The 20038-nt window shown below is 38.5% G+C and overlaps 1 protein-coding gene across 3 annotated transcripts; it reads left to right on the forward strand.

Annotated features, from left to right (window-relative positions):
* Positions 1-701: 701 nt before the first annotated feature.
* Positions 702-14350, forward strand: C1D (C1D nuclear receptor corepressor). 3 transcript variants are annotated; one of them, XM_027745824.2, is made up of 5 exons: positions 702-906; positions 8959-9105; positions 10386-10452; positions 10919-10974; positions 13795-14350. In XM_027745824.2, exons 2-5 carry the CDS (start codon positions 8959-8961, stop codon positions 13969-13971), a joined length of 447 nt encoding a protein of 148 aa, XP_027601625.1. In that variant the 5' UTR covers positions 702-906; the 3' UTR covers positions 13972-14350. The 3 variants fall into 3 exon arrangements, with proteins under 3 accessions (XP_027601625.1, XP_039242736.1, XP_027601626.1); XM_039386802.1 differs by lacking the exon at positions 702-906 and adding an exon at positions 1465-1593 and having other exon boundaries at positions 13795-14248; XM_027745825.2 differs by lacking the exon at positions 702-906 and adding an exon at positions 7879-7982 and having other exon boundaries at positions 13795-14248.
* The last annotated feature ends 5688 nt before the right edge of the window (positions 14351-20038 follow it).

Consider the following 20038-nt stretch of genomic DNA (forward strand, 5'->3'; position numbering starts at 1 on the left):
ACCTCAAGATCCCCAAAGCCCTCTGCCTGATTTCCAGAAAGGTCTGAAAGAATGGACTGTGCATGGTAAATAATTTGACTAGAAAGCGAGAAACCTCTTCAGGGCAAAGAAACTTGTCCTTATAAAGCAACTCCCACCAAAGCTGGGCAGTGCCCCCCAGTGCCCTGGACATCCCATCAGCTGGATCGACACTGGAACCAGGACTAGGACTGATTTATCTTTCTTTTTTTCTTTTCTTTTTTTTTTTTTTTTCCCCTTTACTATTCTCCTTTTCTTTTCTTATTTTTCTTTTGCTTTTATTTTCTTTTTTTCTTCCTTTTTCCTTCTCCTTTTCCTTTTCCCATCCTTTTCCCTTTCCTTTTTTTTTCTTCTTTTTCTTCAAGGGTTAGACTTGATGACCTCAGAGGTCCCTTCCAACCCGGCTGATTCTATGATTCTTTTTTCCTCTCTCCCATTTTCTTTCTTTTTTTCTCTCCCCCTCTAACTCATCTTTCTTTCTTTCTCTTTCTTTTCTTTTTCTTTCCTTTTCTTCCTTTTTTTCTCCCCCCTCTTTAATTCATCTTTCTCTATCTCTCTCTGCCCCCGCTCCCTCCCCATCAATCCACCTCCTCCTCCCTTCCCTTTCGCCCCACCCCGTTATCCCAGCAGCACTGCCGTGCGCTTATACAGTAGCTCAGGGACTGACTTACACCCATTTCCGCGCCAAGTGTATCATTTTCTGACTGTTCGCGGACCCTCCGACCGCTGTCACTCTATTTACGAACCTCCGGCTCTCCCTTCCCCTCTCGGGTGGCTCGTCACATCCCTCCCCTTTCCCGTATCCCGGTCCCGCCCCGTGGCGTCACCGCCGGGCGCCGGCGCCGCTCCCGCCCCGCTGCCGCTGTTCCCGAGTACCCCACGCCCCAGGTAAGAGCGGGGAGAGACCCCCGTGTGTGTGTGTGTCCCTCCGGGAGCCTCCCGGGGTCGTAGGGCTTTCCCGAGGCCTTGGCGAAGAGGGAAGCGCGTTGCCGGGAGTCAGGGCCGCTGGTGGCCGCGCACAAGGGGGGGACACGCGGTGTGCGCTGCTGGTGTTGGCTGTGGGCGTCATGAACGCAGTTTGTGGAGTGGTTTGGGTTGGAAGGGTTGCCTCAAAGGTCATCCCGTTCCAACCCCCCCGCCATGGGCAGGGACACCTTCCCCTGTGCCAGGTTGCACAGAGCCCCATCCAACCTGGCCTTGATTGTTTAATGCACGTGGCGTTACATGGCTTGACATGTTTTAATGCATGACTTGCTTATATATCCATGAAGAAGAGAATATGGACTATAGGCTTTGCTTACATACCCGTGAAAAAGAGAATATGGACTATAGGCTTTGATTACATATCCACGAAAAAGAGAATGTGGAATACTGGCTTTTTTTTTTTTTTTTTTTTTTTAGCTGTGCTGTAGCTGTAGGGAGTTGTTTTATTCCTGTTAAAAATAGACTTGAGGAGCCTTGAGAACTTGTTAGCTGTTGTAAGAGGAGTGTTTGTTTCAAGGACAAGATACAGTTTGCATGTACAGGCCGTGGCTAAAGTAGTTCAGCAGCACTCTTTTTCCTTTTAACAGAAAGGTAGGTGGTACTTAAAACTACTAAGCTCGAGTACTTTGTAACAAAATAGGTCTTGTTCCAGTTCTCTCATGTTGCTGAAAGGGTGAAAATGTTGCCTTCCTTACACTTTGTAACAGCTTTCTAAAGCTTAAAAGGGACTTTGGCTTGCAAATTAAAATTTACATTGCGCCAGTTTAAAGGCCTAATTTCTGAGACAAACAAAAATGGAATATCTGGGTTGTAAAATCAAAATTGAAAGGTGTCTGGTGCATTTCTTGGTTTTAAAAATATAAAATAACAATGTAAAATACCTGGATATTGCTAATCCCATGGGAGTGTGACCCTTGCTAAAGAAATTAGAAAATACTCAACACAAGAAAATGCTCTACTCCAGAATGTGAGAAACTTGAAAGTAATTGATAGAATTTTTAGGCTTCCCGTTAGAAATGCAGTGCAGAAGTCACACAAACCTTTCAGATCACACAAACCTCTCTTTGAAGTAGTTTAAGATTTTCAGGATCACTTTAGAACCATCTGTGATCTGCTTTTCCTATAAATAATTAAACAGTGCACTGGAAGGGTACTGGCCATCACAGCTTCTGGTACATGTTGCAGCATCAGAGCTGGAAAAGGCAGCTCTGAGAAAGAAGAAAGAAGAAATGCAGGTCACTGCTTGAGTGGTGAGAGGGAAGCTTGATATTGTTAACTTGAAAGATGGTGCCAAGGGGGATGGGATAACAGACTATGAAAGATTTGAGGTCGCAGACTTGATTACCTCTATCTCAGCTCTTTATTTTCACTGTAACCTTTTTTCCATCCCTCATGCAGGCTTGCTGTGAGGCTTTCTGCAGGGCCTGGGGGTATGTGACACGCTTAGTTATGCCATCACACAGTATTTCCCATTTCTCTAGAAGTTGCATCATGTTATCAGCTCTTAAATTCTGTTTAGAGGACAGCTAGAAAAGATTTTGGCCTTTTTTTTCTTGCATTAGTGAGATAAGTTCTAAGAAGACAACGCTTAGAACACAACATCCCACAGTTACTGTGTTATGTTCAACCAAAAAAATGGGTAAATATGCTTTTAATAGTGTCAGAGTCTTGTTAGCACAGTCAAATAGCAAACAGCCAAAATACATTGAGGTCACTGTTCAAAACTGTACAGAGAGGTGCTGCACAAAATGCAAGTAGAGGAAATTGAATTCTGATAGAAGGAAGTGCTTTTTCATGCATTTTGGAACCGGTGGCTAAAGGAAACAAAGCAAGTGGTCAACAGTTTAAAAGAAATAAAAAACTCCTTGGCTTTAATTCTGGATATTCGTGGTGCTGATACTAGTGGGGAGTGGCAGTAAATTTTAGAAGAGGTTGTAAAGTCCGTGGTTTGGAGCATACAGGAGCTGCAGACTGGAGGCAGGCTCTTTCCTGCTCACTGCAAATTTGGTAGGACAGAAGTATTCAGTGTTGATTGCTGTCCCCACTGTGTGTAAACTGCTTTGTCCAAGGAGACCATCTTTTGCTGCATGAGAACTTGGTAGCTTCAGTGCAACCAAAAGTGTGTGTTTTAAAGACCAGTTTAGACATACAAATTTAGCATCACTTTAGAGCCCCAGCCTTGAACTGAGCTGTGGCAGCATAGTTCTGAGTGTGAGAGCTTTTGTGAAAACCTCTCAGGAAGGAGTGTTTTGGACATACCTAAAGAAAGATGGTTTTATCATTGTACTTAACTGATGGGGGTACTGGCAGGTTGGAGCTGAACAGGAGCAGGTTATATTGGTTTTGTTCAGAAGAGGAAACGATTTGCCATCAAAGATGTGGAATTTAGGACAGCTGATTGCAGAGAGTAAAAATGTTTTATGAATTGTGAGGATCAAGCTGAAGGTTTACATCAGGGATGGTCTGTGTGGATATAGATGGGGTTGTGGTGAATGTGGGTTGTTTGAGCCAAGCTGAGATAACTGTTTTCTCATGTGATATCTGCCACGGGCTGAAGTGTAAGAGAGCCTCAAAAATATTATCCCCTCCCTTTAAATTTGAATCTCCTTTTAAGACAGATGAGAATAAACTTTGCAAATCCTTTGAAGCTCAAGAGACTTTTTCTCAGAGGCGTCACCAAGAGCCCGATGGCTGTGAGCTGCTTTGTAGGATGGCTCTGTGCACGTGTTGGTGCTGGATCCTGGCTTTGAAGGCAGGGTTAAAAATGATTGCTCAGCTGTTGCCCATTTGTAGTATAGTGCAAATTGTGCACTGGCTTACTAGCATGGCTTGAGTTGGGATATTTTTAAGGGGGTCAAGGTAAGCCTGTTGGTGTGCACTTGATATTTTGTGGTAGGCCCTTTTACTTCTGGCATGGAAATCTTTCTTGCAAACAAGACTGTGAGTTGGTGTTGCAAGAGAGCTCTAACTGTACTAGATGTGCTCTCCAGCTGCCCCAAGCTGGCTTGAAAGGCATTAGTAGCAAAACAGATCTGTAGGCACCATGATGACCAGTGGGCAAGTAATTATTTGTTATCAGCAGTAATACTAAGGAGTGTCTGTCACAGATGAGAGCCTTTTGTACTTAGAGTTTTGCAAGCGTGGATTTCTCTGCCCAAAAGAGGTTTGTGGCCAAAGAACTTAGTCATGATCTCCAGTAGCTTTAAAATTAGGATGCTGGTTGTTCTGTTCTACATCCACAGCAGTGAACTACAGTGTTAGAGCAGAAGGGACACCTTTGCTGTGCTTGCACATCCACTGTATTCACTGCAGGCTGTGAGTCAGAACTCACAAGAGGGAGAACAGTGCCGGTTTTCAGGAGCTGACAGATTTGATTTGTCTTATTGATGTTGCTAATGTGTTTGTTTTGAATTTGAGAGCGGGTTTTATATGCCCTGAGCAAAAGGTTTTGGGTTGGTTTTGGTTTTGGTTTTCTCTATGTAATTTGTAAATATCCATGGGAAGAAGGAAAGTCTGATCTGATTTTTGTTAGGTGAATAATCTGAAAAAACAAAAGATCTGAGCTCAGTATGGGGAGAAGGCCTTCTAGTGCTTAGGGAATATGTAGGAATAAACATGGAGTGTGAAGTGAGTTGCAGTATTTAGAACACCAAATTACTTTTGTCTTTTGTACATGTTACAAAATATTCCAAATACACAAGTTTTATCCTGAACTAGCAATTTTAATTCCAGTTGAAAGCCATGTGCATGACACTAACACTGAGCATGTTTTAATTGTCTTTAGGGGTTTCCTATTGCCATGTTGACAGATGAATGTAGCTTCCACTACTTTCCCCATTTATCTTCAGCAAAATCTCTCATAGAGGTACCCAGGGCCTAATTAGAGTTTATGTCTTTCAGTATGACAGAGTTTAGCTGTGGGGGTGGGCAGGAAGGGAAGTTTGGTTTTGCTTTTTAAGCCAGCTGGCAATTACTTTCTAAGGCTCGTGTTAAAGCACGAGATATATTAAAAATATTCATAAAAGCCACATGCTTTTATGCAGTTTCTCTTTTTCCTTTACTTACCTTTGTATGCCAGTCATGGGTGTGGTTTCCTTAAAAGAAGTCTGCAGTTCTTTTCGTTCTTCTGGAAGATAAATGTAAAGATGGGCAGTTTTGCTAGTTGTATTGTGCACAACCATCTGTATTTTGTTTGTTTTTATTTAAAATTCCTTAATACAGCATTGAACCTGGTTGTATCTTAGATCAATAGGCACATTAATACTACAGCAAACTGCTTTTGATTGTCACCTGTTTGGTCTTCTTTATATAGACTGCAGAAGATGACATAATTTTTTCCTTTTCATATTTGTGGCTTTTCTGTGGTTCATTAATAATGTCCATCTCTTCCCTTTTTGTGGTTCCAGTGTATTACTTGCTCTGGTTTATATGTTTATTCATATGTTGACTGCAAAGAAAACAAGGTGTTAATTGTTTTCTAAGCATAAGTTTACGTAAATGTTTCTGAATAAATGAGAATTTATTTAGAATCTTTCAGAAATTTAAGTATATCCAGAAATTTTCTACCTGTGTGGGAACTCATTTTGTAAAACATTTTTTGACAGACCTAAATGCAATTTTCTCATGAAAATGCTTTACCTTTGCAATGTAAAGTCCTTTTTTCCCTCAAATATATATTTTTGTTTTTTTTCCCCCAATAACTACATGGCAGTTTTTGAGCTCAGGGTTAAAAGGCAAAGTTGTTTCTGGTAGATTGATGTTATGAAGTCAGATCACATTTTTCAGCACTGTTTTTTTGCCCTTAACCAAAGTAGGCCTCTTCTCTCTTATGTTTATGGGTTGTGAACTTTCCTTTGCATTCTCATAGTGAAAGATCTTGTAAAGTATTACTTTTGTGCACAAAACCACAGCTTATGTGTTCTGCATCTTAAGTGTTACTGCTTGATAATGAAAATGCTGTGTTATTTCCTTTAGAATTCCTTATTATTCACATGCTTACTCAGCAAGATTTTGTTACTTCTTTTATCTGAACATTTCTACTATTGTTAATTTTTAAAGTGGGATCTCTGTGTCAAGTAAAATCTGCTTGAAAATCAGTAAATTCAAAACAGAAAACCTGCCCAGTAGACATCAACTTCAGGAACTGACTTAAATATTTGCTTGTTCGAAATACATGGAGAAACATTTGAAAAGGTTTGAGGAAGGTTTTGTTAGTGGTTTAATAACCGAGACATAACTACTGAGGGCAGTATAGCCTTTAGGTGTGTTTAGAGAATCACTGAGGTGGTCTCAGTTCCTCCCATCCTTGGCTTTGTCATTCTGCAGGTGTGACTGTGCAACCTGTGTATTAATTTTGGCAGAAACAACTTTGTGGAGTTTCCGGTGTACACGTTTTCTAATGTAGTGTAATTTTACTCTTGTTGGTTTAATGTTATCAGAATTATTTTAGGCTGCCTTACTGTTGGCATGTGCCAGCACTGTAACATATCCTGCTTGGAGATTAGCAATGCTGAAACAACAGTGTAATGAAAAGAGAGAGGTCCCTACACAGCAGGAGTAGGAACTTGCTGGTTCCTGTTGAAATGAACAGAAAACACAAATTCAACAAGTTCTTCCTCCTCCCTGGACTTATCAATGAAGTCCATTGAAGTCCAATGCATGTTTTTCCCTTTCCTTGCTAATTGACAGTGTCAAATGAATACTTTGTGATATGAGGACAAACTTAATTTTGTCTGGTTCATAAGACAACAATCAGAGCAAAATGTATTTTGAAGTGTATCTGTTATCTTTCCTTTTATCTTCCTGTTCTTCTGTCTTATTCTTTAGGTCTAGCTTAGTCCAAAAAGAATATCAAATATCCTCTAGTGACTTTATTCTTACAACTGCTGTAAAACAGCTCAAGTTAGTTTTGATAACACATTCCTGCTACAGGCTTTTGTTGGTTGTTTTTTTATTCTTGCTGGTGCTGGATACACTGATAAAGGGAGTGAGTAAAGTTGGAATTTATCACTATGTTCATGCCTGTCCATCGAATTAAGACCATAGGAGGTTAAGTGCTGTAGTGATGGTAAACTCTGCAGATTATTCTTGGATTGGATTACTCCTCTCTCCCTCTATGTTTAAGCATAGGAAATGTGTATGGACAGACACCTTCTGACCAAACTTAACTGTACTAATAACTGGAAAAATCTAGTTTCTTTTGTAGCTTTGAGGGTTTTTTTTAATGATGTATCATATGACTAAAAGTTAACAACAAACATTGTTTCTGAACCCTTTTAATCAGCCTAACAAGGGTGGTTATAGAGCAGGTGCCCAGGAGAGAATTAAACACAGTGTTATCGTAAATGTCAGAAGTAATTGTAGTGGTATTTTGCCTTTCTGTGGGCAGCATCTTGTAGGTCCAGGTCAGCTTTCTTGCTTAGGTGTGCTGCAGCTGACTGAAATATTATTTACATGTGTGGATTACATGCAGGGGTAGGGAGGGGACCTTCCAGTAGTTGTGGTTGGTGTTGTGATTCTGTACTCAGTCTGAAAACCAGCTCTGACCAGGATGAACAGTCATGCAGCCGAGTAGGGTTGTAATTCTTAACTATGCAAGCAACAGCAGTGAAACTGGGCTTGTTAATTGGCTGATCATATTTCTGGAATCACACTGGTGTGGTTGAAACTGGAGTTGCAGACAGGCTTGAGTAGCTCCACGCTGGTTTTTCTCCCAACCTTCTTCCTTTTTGACTCCAAGAGGCAATATAAATAAAAAGCCTCTCTCACACATACCATGCTCTTGCCAGGAAAAGGGAAAGATAAAATTGTTATCTAAGACAAACTCCAGTGATTTGACAGCTGTTTGCACTGACCACAGGGCTTTTGTGTTCATAGATAAAGTGCAACCTCTCCAGTTCCTGTTCCTGCCCTCTGTACTCAGCAGCTGGGGAGTGGAATTATCACACTCATCCTAAGGAGGAAAGACTGAAGTGATCCAGGTGCTCCCACTATTCTTGATGCAGCTCACCAAAGGGGCAGGAAACTTGCATATTTCTTCTCTTCTTTCCTTAGAACATTCCAAAAGTTGTTGCTCAATCACAGAAGTTGTAGAAAATAACGTAGCCCTAAGTAACATTAAATCCCAAAGATAATAGGTGATTTATGATTTGAGAGGAATTAAAGAATAAGCCAGCAGGTGGCTTGGCAGTAACCAGTGCCATGGTACTATAACTGCTGGGATCAAAAAAGGGCTACTTTGAGATTTTTCACATCTTATTTCCCAGTTGCTGTGCACTGATGTGTCTACAAGATATCCAGAGTATTCTGAAATCCCAGAATCAGCTCAACTCTGTTATGGGTAGAGTTATGTTGCAGATTATAATACCCCATAGAGAATTCAGAAAACTGGATACAGGGTTCACAAGAAGAATTTTTTTTGACCGACTGCTAAATTTAGCATTGGAAGATGTAACTGACCCTGACATAACTGGTGCTGAATAACCACTGTAAAGCTGAAGTAATGTCTGTTCCTAAGACAGGCTGAAGCCATATCCCTGTTTGGTTGTTTTTTTTTGTTTTTTTTTTTTTTTTTCTGGTGTCCTGCCTGTTGCTTGGTGTAGCTCTTTATGTAGTGTGATTTATAGAGCACTTCTTTTAAACAAGCAACTAATTCCTTTCTATCACAGGCCATAAAAGCTACATGCTGTTTTGGGACCATTGCAAGAATAGGTACTACAGTCATGTCATTTGTAGTGCTCCTTCATGCCATTTTGCAGAGCAGTCAGGAGATATCCCTGAAATTACAGGACCTTTTAACTGTGTCGCTGTTGACATAACTTGCTAGAACTCTTCACAAGTAGGCATTTCTTATAATGTTTAATGAATAAATGCTAATGCTTTGTATTGTAAAATACAGTCTTTTGACTCGGTAGGTGCCTAATGAAAAGGATTATTAGTTTTGTTTCCTCTTTTCAGATGGAAATGTCAGAGGATGATAATAGTTCAGAAGAATACCCCACTGAAATTCATGATTATCTCGCAGCATTTGAAAAATCTCTTGGTTCTGTAGATGAGATGCTGAAGACAATGATGTCCGTTTCCAGGAGTGAGCTTCTGCAAAAGGTAAATAATCTTCCTTTTGAAAACCTTTTCCTTGTTAATACAGGAATACTTGGGAACCTGAACTGAAATAAAAGGGTCTGTTAGGTTTTCAGTAACAAATATGACACTTCCTACCCTTGATAGTATTTGAAACTCTTACATATCTAAGATATCCAAATAGTCTTACAAATTAAACACTGAAACACATGCTAGTAAGTGATGATCTTACCAGTGAGTCATTTAGGTAGAGGACATTCTGGCTTATTCCTGACCTTCCTTGAAGTGCATGTGAGTGCTCTTTGATAATGGAGAGGGCACTCAGGTTTTTGTCTCAGACTTCCTTGCAACAAACTTTAATGGAACTTTGTGTACCCGGGGGGATATAAAGGTGACCTGACAGCAGTGAGGATTGATCTGATTCTGGAAGTCTAGACTTGCAGAGCCTGAGCTGTCTCCTCTAGGTATGTTATAAGCATAAGTCTCTAAAATGTGGCTTTTTATCGGGGCATAAAGGTACTGCCTGAGAACTTCATACAAGCCTCTCTTATCTTTTAACATTTAAAGCCTAACATGTAATTTCTTTCTGTAGGGCAAGAAAAAGCCAGCCCATGAGGGAGCTTCTTTATCCTAAGAGGATTTCTTACACAAATAAATTATGAAGAAAACAGTCTTGAGAACAGAGATCTTTTGACAGTATCCATGTTAGAACTAGTGAGCTGTACAATGATGTTATCAGAGTTTCTGGAAATCCTGTAGGACTGAAATAATAAATTGACTTTGACAGTCAAGGGGAAAAAAAAAAACCCTCATTACCTTTATTCTTCCTTTGCTTTACATCCCTAAATATTCCAACATGCACTGAACACACAATATAGTGCTAACATTCATTCATTGTATATTCACATTTGAGTTTTTCAGCAATCTTAAGACTTTTTTTTTTTTCCCTTCCATTGATAGCAACAGCTATTTTTAATTAAATTATAGTGGAAAACCAGGGACTTATTTCTGACTATGGGAATAGTAGTCCAAGAGCTACATGCCAAGAGATTTTTTTTCTTTTGGTTGTGTGGGACTGTGACATTTAAAATCAGACTGGGAAAATTACAGAATACTTGGAGAGGAGAGGATGGTTCTGTGGTGGCATGGAAATAGGCGTAAACATGGTGTCAGGGAACTTGTGCAAAAATGTGCTCCTTCTGTGTGTATTTTTTGACTAATACATTCACAAGTATAAAAATCTGTGCATACCTTACTTATAAATGTGCAAATGTGGTGGTCTTTTTTTTTTTTTTTCATTCTAGTTAGATCCTCTTGAGCAAGCAAAGCTGGATTTGGTTTCGGTGTACACGTTGAATTCCATGTTCTGGGGTAAGTATGTGGTAGGAGGAAAGACTGGTATTTATGATTGCTATCTGAACACTTAGACAGCTGCAAACATTAAATAATCATGTTTTAGCCAAATAATTAAAAACTTGTGGTTACCCTGTGGACCCACATTATTGCCATCCGTAAGGTAAATGATGTTGAAACTCCAAATCAAAAATCTATATTTAGAAAAGCTGACTTTGTACATGCATGAAGATGTTTCTGTTTTTTTTAGTGGCAACCTTTTCTGTCCTTTTAAGGGCAGAAAGTTTAGTCATGTTAGTTGTTCAGGGGGTTTTTAGCTGCAACATTTGATGATAATAGTTTGCCAGATACTTAACAACATCGTTAACTTCAATTCTTAGTAATGATTTTATGTGGAAACTGCAGTTTTCCTATGTGACTGCTTGACTGGGCCCTCAGTCATGACAGACTTCAGTTTCAAAAAAATCATGTTTTTTTCTTGTAGTATACTTGGCTACTCAAGGAATCAATCCAAAGGAACATCCAGTGAAACAAGAACTGGTAAGTTCTTTACACTGCATGCATCTTGCTCAGGACATTTAGCCCATATAGAAGTTAAGAAATGTTTATATCTACATTTAATATTGATATGTTGCTATAATAGCATACATATGCTACGTGGTGTTATATAACTATTTATGTGCCCTGCTGGGCTCTCTAAATTAAGAAAGTAATATTTTTAGTTCCAAACAGTACTGTTTAAAGTAAAGTTGTAGGGTCTGCTGAAATGAGAAAAAAACAAGATGATGAATGATATCATCTTATCTTGTCTTTTTTTCCACCTTTGTTTAAGAACTGGGTTCTGAACAGAGCAGCTTTTCACTTGTATCTGTTAAATGGAAAAAATGTTACATGTCTGATAATAATTTATAACTTCCAGTATGGCATTTTTTTCTTATAAATACTTGGAATCATGTTAATCTCTGAGGCTGCCTGTTCTTACTTTTGTATGACTCTAAAAGTAGAGTGTGGTTGATTTACTGACGGAGACGGGAAAGAGCCCCCCCCCCCCTTCCAAGTCCTCCATTAATTCATTTTCTCAGCAGTAAAGAATCCAGTTCAGCAACAAAGCTAAAAGCTTTTTTGGCACCAGTTGTATGTGTATTGTCCAGTAACTCTGCATTAGTGACATATTTACAACGTATAATAAATCTTTTAGGTTTGTCTTTGTGTTCCATTTAGATGCATGACTACGGTGTAGAAGGCCGGCTATCTCGAAAATTCTGCTGACTTAAAATATCAAATCATTTTAGCCTGAAGAAAAAATAGAAATCAAAACTTCTCGCTACCCATTTTAATTCCTGTGTAAATGGAAATATTAAATCCAGGCCATCGTGAAATACTCACCTTAAATGTAATCCTTACATAACCAGTGGAATGGGAGATAGGGCTGCAAAATGTGGAAAGCCAGCCTGAATAACAAGAATATTTCTATTTTTAATTTTGTGAGGTTTTCAGTAGTCTAGACTGTATCATCTTAAAAAAAAATACATCAGTTAATATTTCATGAGCTTTCAGTCAGTTTCTTGTTCCTCCTGTTATATAGTGTCTGAATATTTTGTTAATTTAATGATACTAAAAAATTTTATCTCTCTCTGCTGTGGATATTTTATGCTGGTATTTTACTTCACAACTGCCAGTCTTTTTTAACTCCAAAGAATGAGTGAATTATCACAGCCTAGATTCTTATCCAGCTCTCTTTTCTTTTTGCAAGCCTCAAGGTGAATGAATGCACATTCCTTCCTTCCAAGAGCATTGTGATGTTCTTATTCATGTGGAAAGGGAATTAAAAAAGAGTGTTCTGTCAGGATTCTTTTGTTTTTAGAATTGCTCTCCTTGTGTACATACAGGAATTCAAACTGTATTAATAAAACTCACATTCAGGCTATCAGAATTCATTTCTTTTGTCACACTGACATTTTTTCAGCTCCTTTTTCCCATGTTGATACATGCAGGTTTGCCATCTGTTCTCATTAGCCATCTCAGCCACCAAAGAAATATTACAGTCGATCATGATTTCAGACCTTGTAAAGCTCTCCTCATTAAAGCTGTGTTTTTGCTACAGACAGGGAGGCCAAGTTTTTGACAGTTGCTTATAATGGTCACTGAACACTTGAAAATCAGATTCTGTAGTGTAGGTCTTGTAGCTTTTGTTCCAGATCCAAAGAGGTGGCGGTGGCTGTGTGAGAAATGTGTGGGTTACAGATCAACATTTATTTTAGCAGTAGCCATAAATGTTCTGTTAATCCACATTTATAAATCAGGTATCAGGTAAAGGGCTACATATCTGTGTAGATATATGTTACTGTTGTTTGTATTACATTAACACCTAAAGGCCCTATACTTGAAGGCTATATTAGGCTAAATATGTGGACATGAAATCAAAAGTCAACCAAACTTAAATATTTTACTGAGTTACTGTAAGTGTCCTCTCTACTCAGTGAAGAGAAGCAGGCACTTAACAGAGGGGGATTTCCATCTTAGAGGGGTTAATTTTCTTTAATTTTCTTTATTTATTTCGGAAGTAGATGAGGATGAGTAGGCACAGAAATGAGATTGTTAAACTGGGAGGGTATACTTGGGTGGGGCTGAGTCCAAGCCATGTGTTGTTCAAAAAAACTCCACATAGACACCAAATGACTGTGGTGGGCAAAGATGGCAAGAAAGTATCCCCTTGATTTATGGAATGGCAGTGGAAACAGGCTGTTTCTGTTATTTATGGTCATAAAAGAAGCTTCTGGTACAGCTGGAAGTTCTTCAGGCTGCCTTATATAAGTTCATTGGTAAGTCCCCTTGACCATTTCAGGATCTTAAGCCCTAGACTTCTGCGTGGTTGTGTGTGTAATGCTTGTAACATCTTTCTGACTTTGCTTGGACATGGTGAATGTTGTTTTTTTTTTTTTTGTAGACGGTAGGCAGTATATTTCATCTATAAATCTGTCATATCTAAATATTATTTTGCCATCTTTATGTCGTCCAAACTGAGTTCAGTAATTTATTTTCTAACGTTGCTTGCAAGAACAGTTCTCATTTCAGTGTAGATTAGATGCAGAGTCTTCATGTCTGTAGGACACTGTGTTCCTGTTACAGTGGATGTCATGCAGATGGTATGGTAGGTACCTGTGATGGACAGTTTGCTAAAGGGGATATCTCAAGTTTGCAAAGAGCCTGGTATATTTATTTAAATGATACTATTCTTCTAGGTGTTATAGAAGTGTACAGTGTGGAGAACTTTTACGCATTAATTCATTTTAGCTGCAGTCTTGGAAGAATGGTTTGAAATATACTTTTCCTTCCTTCTTCTTTTTTTTTCCTCCCTAGGAGAGAATAAGAACATACATGAACAAGGTCAAAGAAATAACAGACAAGAAAAAGGCATCCAGACTCGATAAAGGAGCTGCTTCTAGATTTGTAAAAAATGCACTTTGGGAACCAAATGCAGAAAATGAACATAGTCCCAAAACTCCTGCTAAAGGAAAAAAGAGAAAGAAGGACTAAATCTTGGTTTTATATAAATTAGAGACACCTAGTACTTATTTTTAATTGCTTTGCATACTGCATGCACCTCACGGAGGTGCTGTATAACAGATTAAGTTATACTTAAGAATTTTACAGGTCTGTGTTTTGTCCAGAACACTTGTCACTGAGGCAATTGCGTTGAATGTGTATCTAAAAGTGCCATTGGATGCATGTTTGAGTGACATCTCATTACCCAAATGATAAAGACCTGACATACACTTGCTGGTAATAAATACTAGTGATGTTTTGCTTATAATACCTGTGATTTACATTTTTTTTTTTTACTACTGAATGATTTATTGACACTTTTTTATATGTCCTTAATCTCCTGAATATTAAAATGTTTCAAACAATGCTATCCTGTCTGTGGTGTTTATGAAAGAGCATTGTGTGAAATGCTGTGTTTGTAGAGTTTTGTAAGGTTTATTCACTGTGTTAAACTGTTTCCTTTTCAGCTTCTGAACTTGAACTTATGCCATATTCCCTTACTTCTGTTCCCTCTGAGAAAACAGAGCTTCAGGGGCCACAAGCAAACAGCCTGGATTCCACTCCAAGCCCCCATGTCTAGTCAATGGAAAAATTAGATATCCCCTAAGGGCAGTTTGTAGGGTCCAAAAAAAGGAGCAGGCTGGGGACAGCTATTAGGAAACAGCACATGCAGGAACTTGGTTGGAATTTTGGCCGCAGTGCTCATCCCTTACTGCTGATGCTCTGAGAAATGTGCTCTGAGGTGGTAGGAGTGTGGTCATCCATTGGTGTTTCTCAAATCTTTATCAAGGAAACTGTCCTCTGGTGCAGTAAAAACCACTGCTCCTTCTTGCAAACACTGTATTTTTCCTCAAAGTGTGAAGCTTAGCCCTTTAGGAAAGGAGGTGTGATAGGTGGGTTTAGTTCTCAATACACTGCAATGCAAAGCTCAATTATCTGCCTAAAAGCTGCTTGACAATTAGCAGTACCCTTATGATGGAAAAATAAAACAGTTTAGTTCACAAAAATGCAGTTTGGGTAGCAGTCCACAAAAGTGGTTTGGAAATGCTAAAGACTAAATGATAAGAACAAAGAATCCAGTATAGCTGCAAGCTGGATGATGTGCAGTGGATGGTTACTGTCCTCACAGCATTGTACTGCAGCTGTGCAGTGCAGAATGTGGACTAAGTTGAACTGGGTACTAAAATGAAGGTTCTTCTCTCCCTGATTATCTAAAAATGTATATTTGAAAGTAGAAGTTCATTGGCAAGTTTATTAAACACATAGTGTGTCTCCAGAATTTACATGTTCCTGTTTATGATAAACTCTGAATAAATAGCAATTCCTTCAATACAGCTAACAAGAGAACTGAATTGTATATATTTTGATGTAGGTACATAACCTTGCTGCCTCAAATCCACGGGACTTCTTAAGTGAGTATATGTCAAAAGCCCATAAACATTTACCAGTGGAAAATTAAAATGAGAATGCATTATTTCTCCAGGTTAATGTCATGGATATGCCAAACAAAAAAGCTGCTCTACTTGGGAGTCTCTTTTTTTTTTTTTTTTGTGCAATTAAGGTTAAAAATGCAAAAGGCCCAAACTGTGTTCTTCACCAAAGATGGCACACTTGGGTAAAACAATTCTTCTCTTGGTGTGGTCAGTAGGTTGGGACAGAGTTTATTTGGAAGTCTGTTAGTCCTGTCTTGTACCCCTTTCAAACTGCAAATGGCAGCCTTCGACTATTATAAATAGACTTCTATTATAAATATCTGTTTTTTTTATTTATTATCTTTATAATCTTCTATTATAAATAGACTTCTGGGCTTGCTGTAAAAGTAGAGGTCTGCATGTGCAAAGCATGAGGTTCAAAACGCTAATCTCAAACCCATCAATTTAAAAAAAAAAATAGAAGGAAAGCCAAGTGTTCTTTGGACTAAGGGGGAAAACAGTAGGATAGAAGTGGCCTAAAGTGGCACAAACCCCAGAGCACTTTAATATAGAAATTTTCTGGGAGATAACATCCTCTGCTTCGAGAGGCATTGTCTTGAGGAAATGAGTAGCTCAGTATTTACGCACAGAGCTGTTAATTAAAAGGGGATTGAAGGGCATTTCCATTACATGATTTTTCTCTTAAGCTTCAATTACAGCTTTTGTTTTAAAAGGATAATTTCTGAAAAGGATAATAATTCATTGTCCGGTAAAGTACACAGGTTTCACTGGTAAATGTTTAAACAAGAATAATGCAAAGCTATTAGCTAAGACTTACTGAGGTGGAAGTCCATCTGGAATAATTAATTATATACAGGTATTTGACATTTGTAATAGGGCAGTTTAAGTAGATATAACAAAAGCAATTTTGTACACTTTTTTGTTTTTTTTAAGACTCGCATCATTCAGTGTGGCTGTTCATAGCCTGGATTTGTGGCTTTGCTTTTCTGCCACAAAACAACCTAAACACCCACAAACTAAAAATTGTCACCATGTGCTTGTTATTCACTAACAGCCCTATTAGAAAGAGGCTTGAAATACAAGATCGTGAATTCTAAGTGTTATTTACAGCACCGAAGTCATTATTTGGTTAAAGATTTTGTTTTGATACAGGCATTTAATGGGTAACCTGTTCTTGGAACTTTTCTTGCTCTCTAGTCTTTGTACCAAGGAACTGATGAGGTTGTCAAGAGCATGTGAAGTTATCAGCTGTGACTAGAATCTGATATGAGGTTGGATGGGGAATTTTCCAAGCTTACAAGAAAAAACACTTCAGAAGAGAAATGAAAATGCAACTCAAGACTTTAAATCCCACTAGTATTGGTGGCAAATAACTGCATAAAAATAGCAATTTGGCATTAACTGTCCTAGCCATATAAAGAGATTTTTTACTGTAACAAAATGTGTATCTTTGATGTGAGAAACTAGGTGTTCTCCCAGCTGTGTAAAGCTTCTGCAGATCTACTCCTAGAAAACATCTCTCTGACAGAGAGTTTACTGTGGCTGTAAACAAAGGAAGAATTTTACTAGGACTTAAATTCCCGCCCTTATAAATACTAGCCGTGACTTAGGAAGTCAACATATCAATGGTGCTCATTTTTACTCCTTCAGTATTTTTATTTCTGGAGAACTGCATCACTAGGAGTGGATGTTTTATTAAGTCATCCTGTTTTTTCCTGGCCTTGAAAATCAATGCTAGCATGAAGCTTTGTCAAAAAACTATTAGTGTGGCGGTTTTATTGAAAATCCCCTCAAACTTATTTATCTGGAATGATAAAAGCTGAACAAACAAAATTCTCTCAGAATTCAGAATTTTCTTGGGTTTAAGACTGAAATTCGTTTTTTAACTGCAGGGCTGAGACCATGACAATTGTAAAGGAAAATCCTTTACAAGGATGTTTTTCATAGTAAATGACATACTCAGCAATTGATGAAGACCTGGTTCTGCAGCCCTAGAAGAGACCTAGATCAAGGCTTCTACTGGATATTGGCCACAGGAAGGCTTTTGGAGGTCATGAACAGCAAAATCCAGTCTGTAACTGGAAGCACAGGTGGAGTTATATTGGTGTAAGTGGCATTTGTGGCATAGGGTTCCTTCTGGCAAGGTCTCACTGAACTTTTGACTCAATTCATGCAGATTCTCCTCTATTGCAAGCAACATAAAAAACCCCAAACCCTTATACCTAGGAAAAAAAAATTCCCCTGTTTAGCATTGCTATAAGCTGGCTGGCATACGTGCCAAGCTTTCCATAAAAAATGAAAGAGCTTGGTCAGAATGTAATTTCTTCTTTCATCAGACGTGGCTGGCTAGTAATGTAGAGCTGCTTTAGGGAGCTGAAGTGTAAGGAAACTACAGCAAAATTTTTGATGCAATTCAGAAGTTGGAAAGAACTTCAGCTACACAGTGGCATGCAAATCAGAATGCAACTGGAGGAATTATCATGAAGCTTCACAGAAACGTTCTACTTCTCCAAAAGGGAAATTCTGACAAACTTTAAACCGAAGAAACTGGTTGCATCCCAAATGTGGACAGGGCAGGTTATTCCTTTGTCATAAACTGACATGTAAAGATGCTAAAACAGGGCATTATTAGTTTATGTTATTATTTATGTTTCTTAGTTAGACATTCACTTGCCAGTGATTAAAAAAAAGAGGTGTTAGGCTACAGCAGTTATGGGGAAATAATACAAAAAGTAAATACAATCTGTCATTTTAGAATCCCACATGACACATATTAGGAAAAAAATGCATTTAAGTTCTGCAGTGTGACTATAATTTTTTGGTCTTAATTTGCTTTGAGTGATATTTATTGCAGAAAGTTTAAAGAAGTCCACAAGGATGCTTTTGTTTGGCAGAGCACTCTTAGCATCCTTAGCATTAGTGGTTGGTTATTTTTTTTTCTTCAGTTTCTGCTTTCCAATATGATGCACTTGTAATGTCTCACTGATAGAACTAACAGTTTACCTTTTTGCTGACTTTTAACTTTCCCTGCAGGAGAAGATTATGGATCTATGGAATACTGGATCTATGGAGTGCTGGTGATCTGAGAAGCAGACCTTGAACTGCTCAGTTTTCATCAGCTGTACCAAAGGGAAAAGAGCAAAAGCTTGTTTTTACTACTAAGCTGAGTGAATATGGTGTGGAAATCTTGTAATGGCAAGGTATCAATTTGTAAAGTGATATATTTCAGAGGGGATACTAAATCTGACTGTGAATAAAAAGCTTTATAAATGGAACATTTAAGAGGCTGTCTTTTACTTTTCAGTGTGGGGTTGCCGTGACATGCATCATTTCAATTTGGCAGCCCCAGCAAATGGATGGAAGCAATTCAGTATGATAATTCAGTATTGCCAAGAGGCTTCTTCTCAGTCTAGTGTGGACACGTTCCATGGGCAAATTTAAAGTCTATATTAAGTGATAGAAAATGGATCTAATTCAGCTCTATACATTGAGACAGTCTTGGTGTCAAAGGTACCTAGGCAGCATATCCAAAGTATATGAACAACAAAATAATTTCCAAGCTAAGCATCACCCCCAATTCATGGTGCATAGCAATGCTCCAGAATAGGCAGAACAGAAGTGAAACTCAGCTGCACTTGCAAATTTACTCTTTTATAGTAGTAATTCTAGGGGCAAATTCTTAGCTGTTGTTAGAGAGTCTGTTAAAGTAAATGAGCAGCTGCTGAGTTCTGCAAGGGAAAAAGTTCTTTGAAAGAGCAATAGTCTTTGATATTCTCTCATTTGATATGAATGCTCATTTTCATGAATATGTTGTAGCATTTGTTTTCTAGAATGCTTATATTTTCATTGTCACTTGAGTGTTTTTTTGCTCTCATGGGAACAAATTAGTCATTGTTTAAAGTCACAAAGTTCCTGTCCCCATTATTAAAAGGTGAGAAGGAGAAATGCCTACTAACAAACACTGGCAAGTTGCATAGCATAAACAATCTTTTTAATTTGTTGCCCTGGGCTGACAAACCTACTTCCCAAGTCACACACAAGACAAAACACGTTTTCTCCTGCAAAGTTTCCATGGAGAGAGTGTTTCCTGAAGGCAGTTAATGGCACGGGGTGCTGGCTGTGGATGTGCACATTACACATCCACCCTGTGTTACAGGTCTGGTTGTCAGGAAGTTCTTCTCTCAGTGTGTAACAGAATACAAAGTGCATGTTGCTGAAATGCTATTGTTGGACACTCTGTGTAACATCACAAGATTAATTGTCTTTGCTTTAAGTCAGTTTAACTCTTGAGTTCATTAAGGCCACAGTAGCAAAAACCAGCGCGAGAGGACTGAGAATCTGGCTTTTTGTAGGTATGAATGTCTTTATGTAACAAAACCAGCACTGAAATATTTACTTCTAGTGAAATCTACTTGTCTGTTAGTTAAAGTCCACTTCCTCCCTGCTTTGACAGTGTTTGTTAAGCTTTGTTTACCTTTTATTATATACAGGGCTTACCACTGATACTTCCACGCAGTGCCTCAACTTCTTATGGTAATGTCCTCTTCCCAGATGTTTGTAATTTTGCCAGCTTTTAACTACTTTTAACTACTACTTTTTCATGTTTGGTCTCTGCCATGGCTGAA

Source organism: Pipra filicauda, unplaced genomic scaffold, assembly GCF_003945595.2.
Source record: "Pipra filicauda isolate LSUMZ 115617 unplaced genomic scaffold, ASM394559v2 scaffold504_size407168_pilon, whole genome shotgun sequence".
In the NCBI taxonomy this organism is placed as follows: Eukaryota; Metazoa; Chordata; class Aves; order Passeriformes; family Pipridae; genus Pipra; species Pipra filicauda.

What these genes read in the sequence shown, in the direction of transcription:
- C1D (XM_027745824.2), top strand. Translation starts at nt 8,959, where the DNA reads ATGGAAATGTCAGAGGATGATAATAGTTCAGAAGAATACCCCACTGAA. An exon ending in GTTGAATTCCATGTTCTGGG is followed by an intron (nt 10,453 to 10,918) that starts GTAAGTATGTGG and finishes TTTTTCTTGTAG; the next exon opens with TATACTTGGCTACTCAAGGA. An exon ending in ATCCAGTGAAACAAGAACTG is followed by an intron (nt 10,975 to 13,794) that starts GTAAGTTCTTTA and finishes TTTCCTCCCTAG; the next exon opens with GAGAGAATAAGAACATACAT.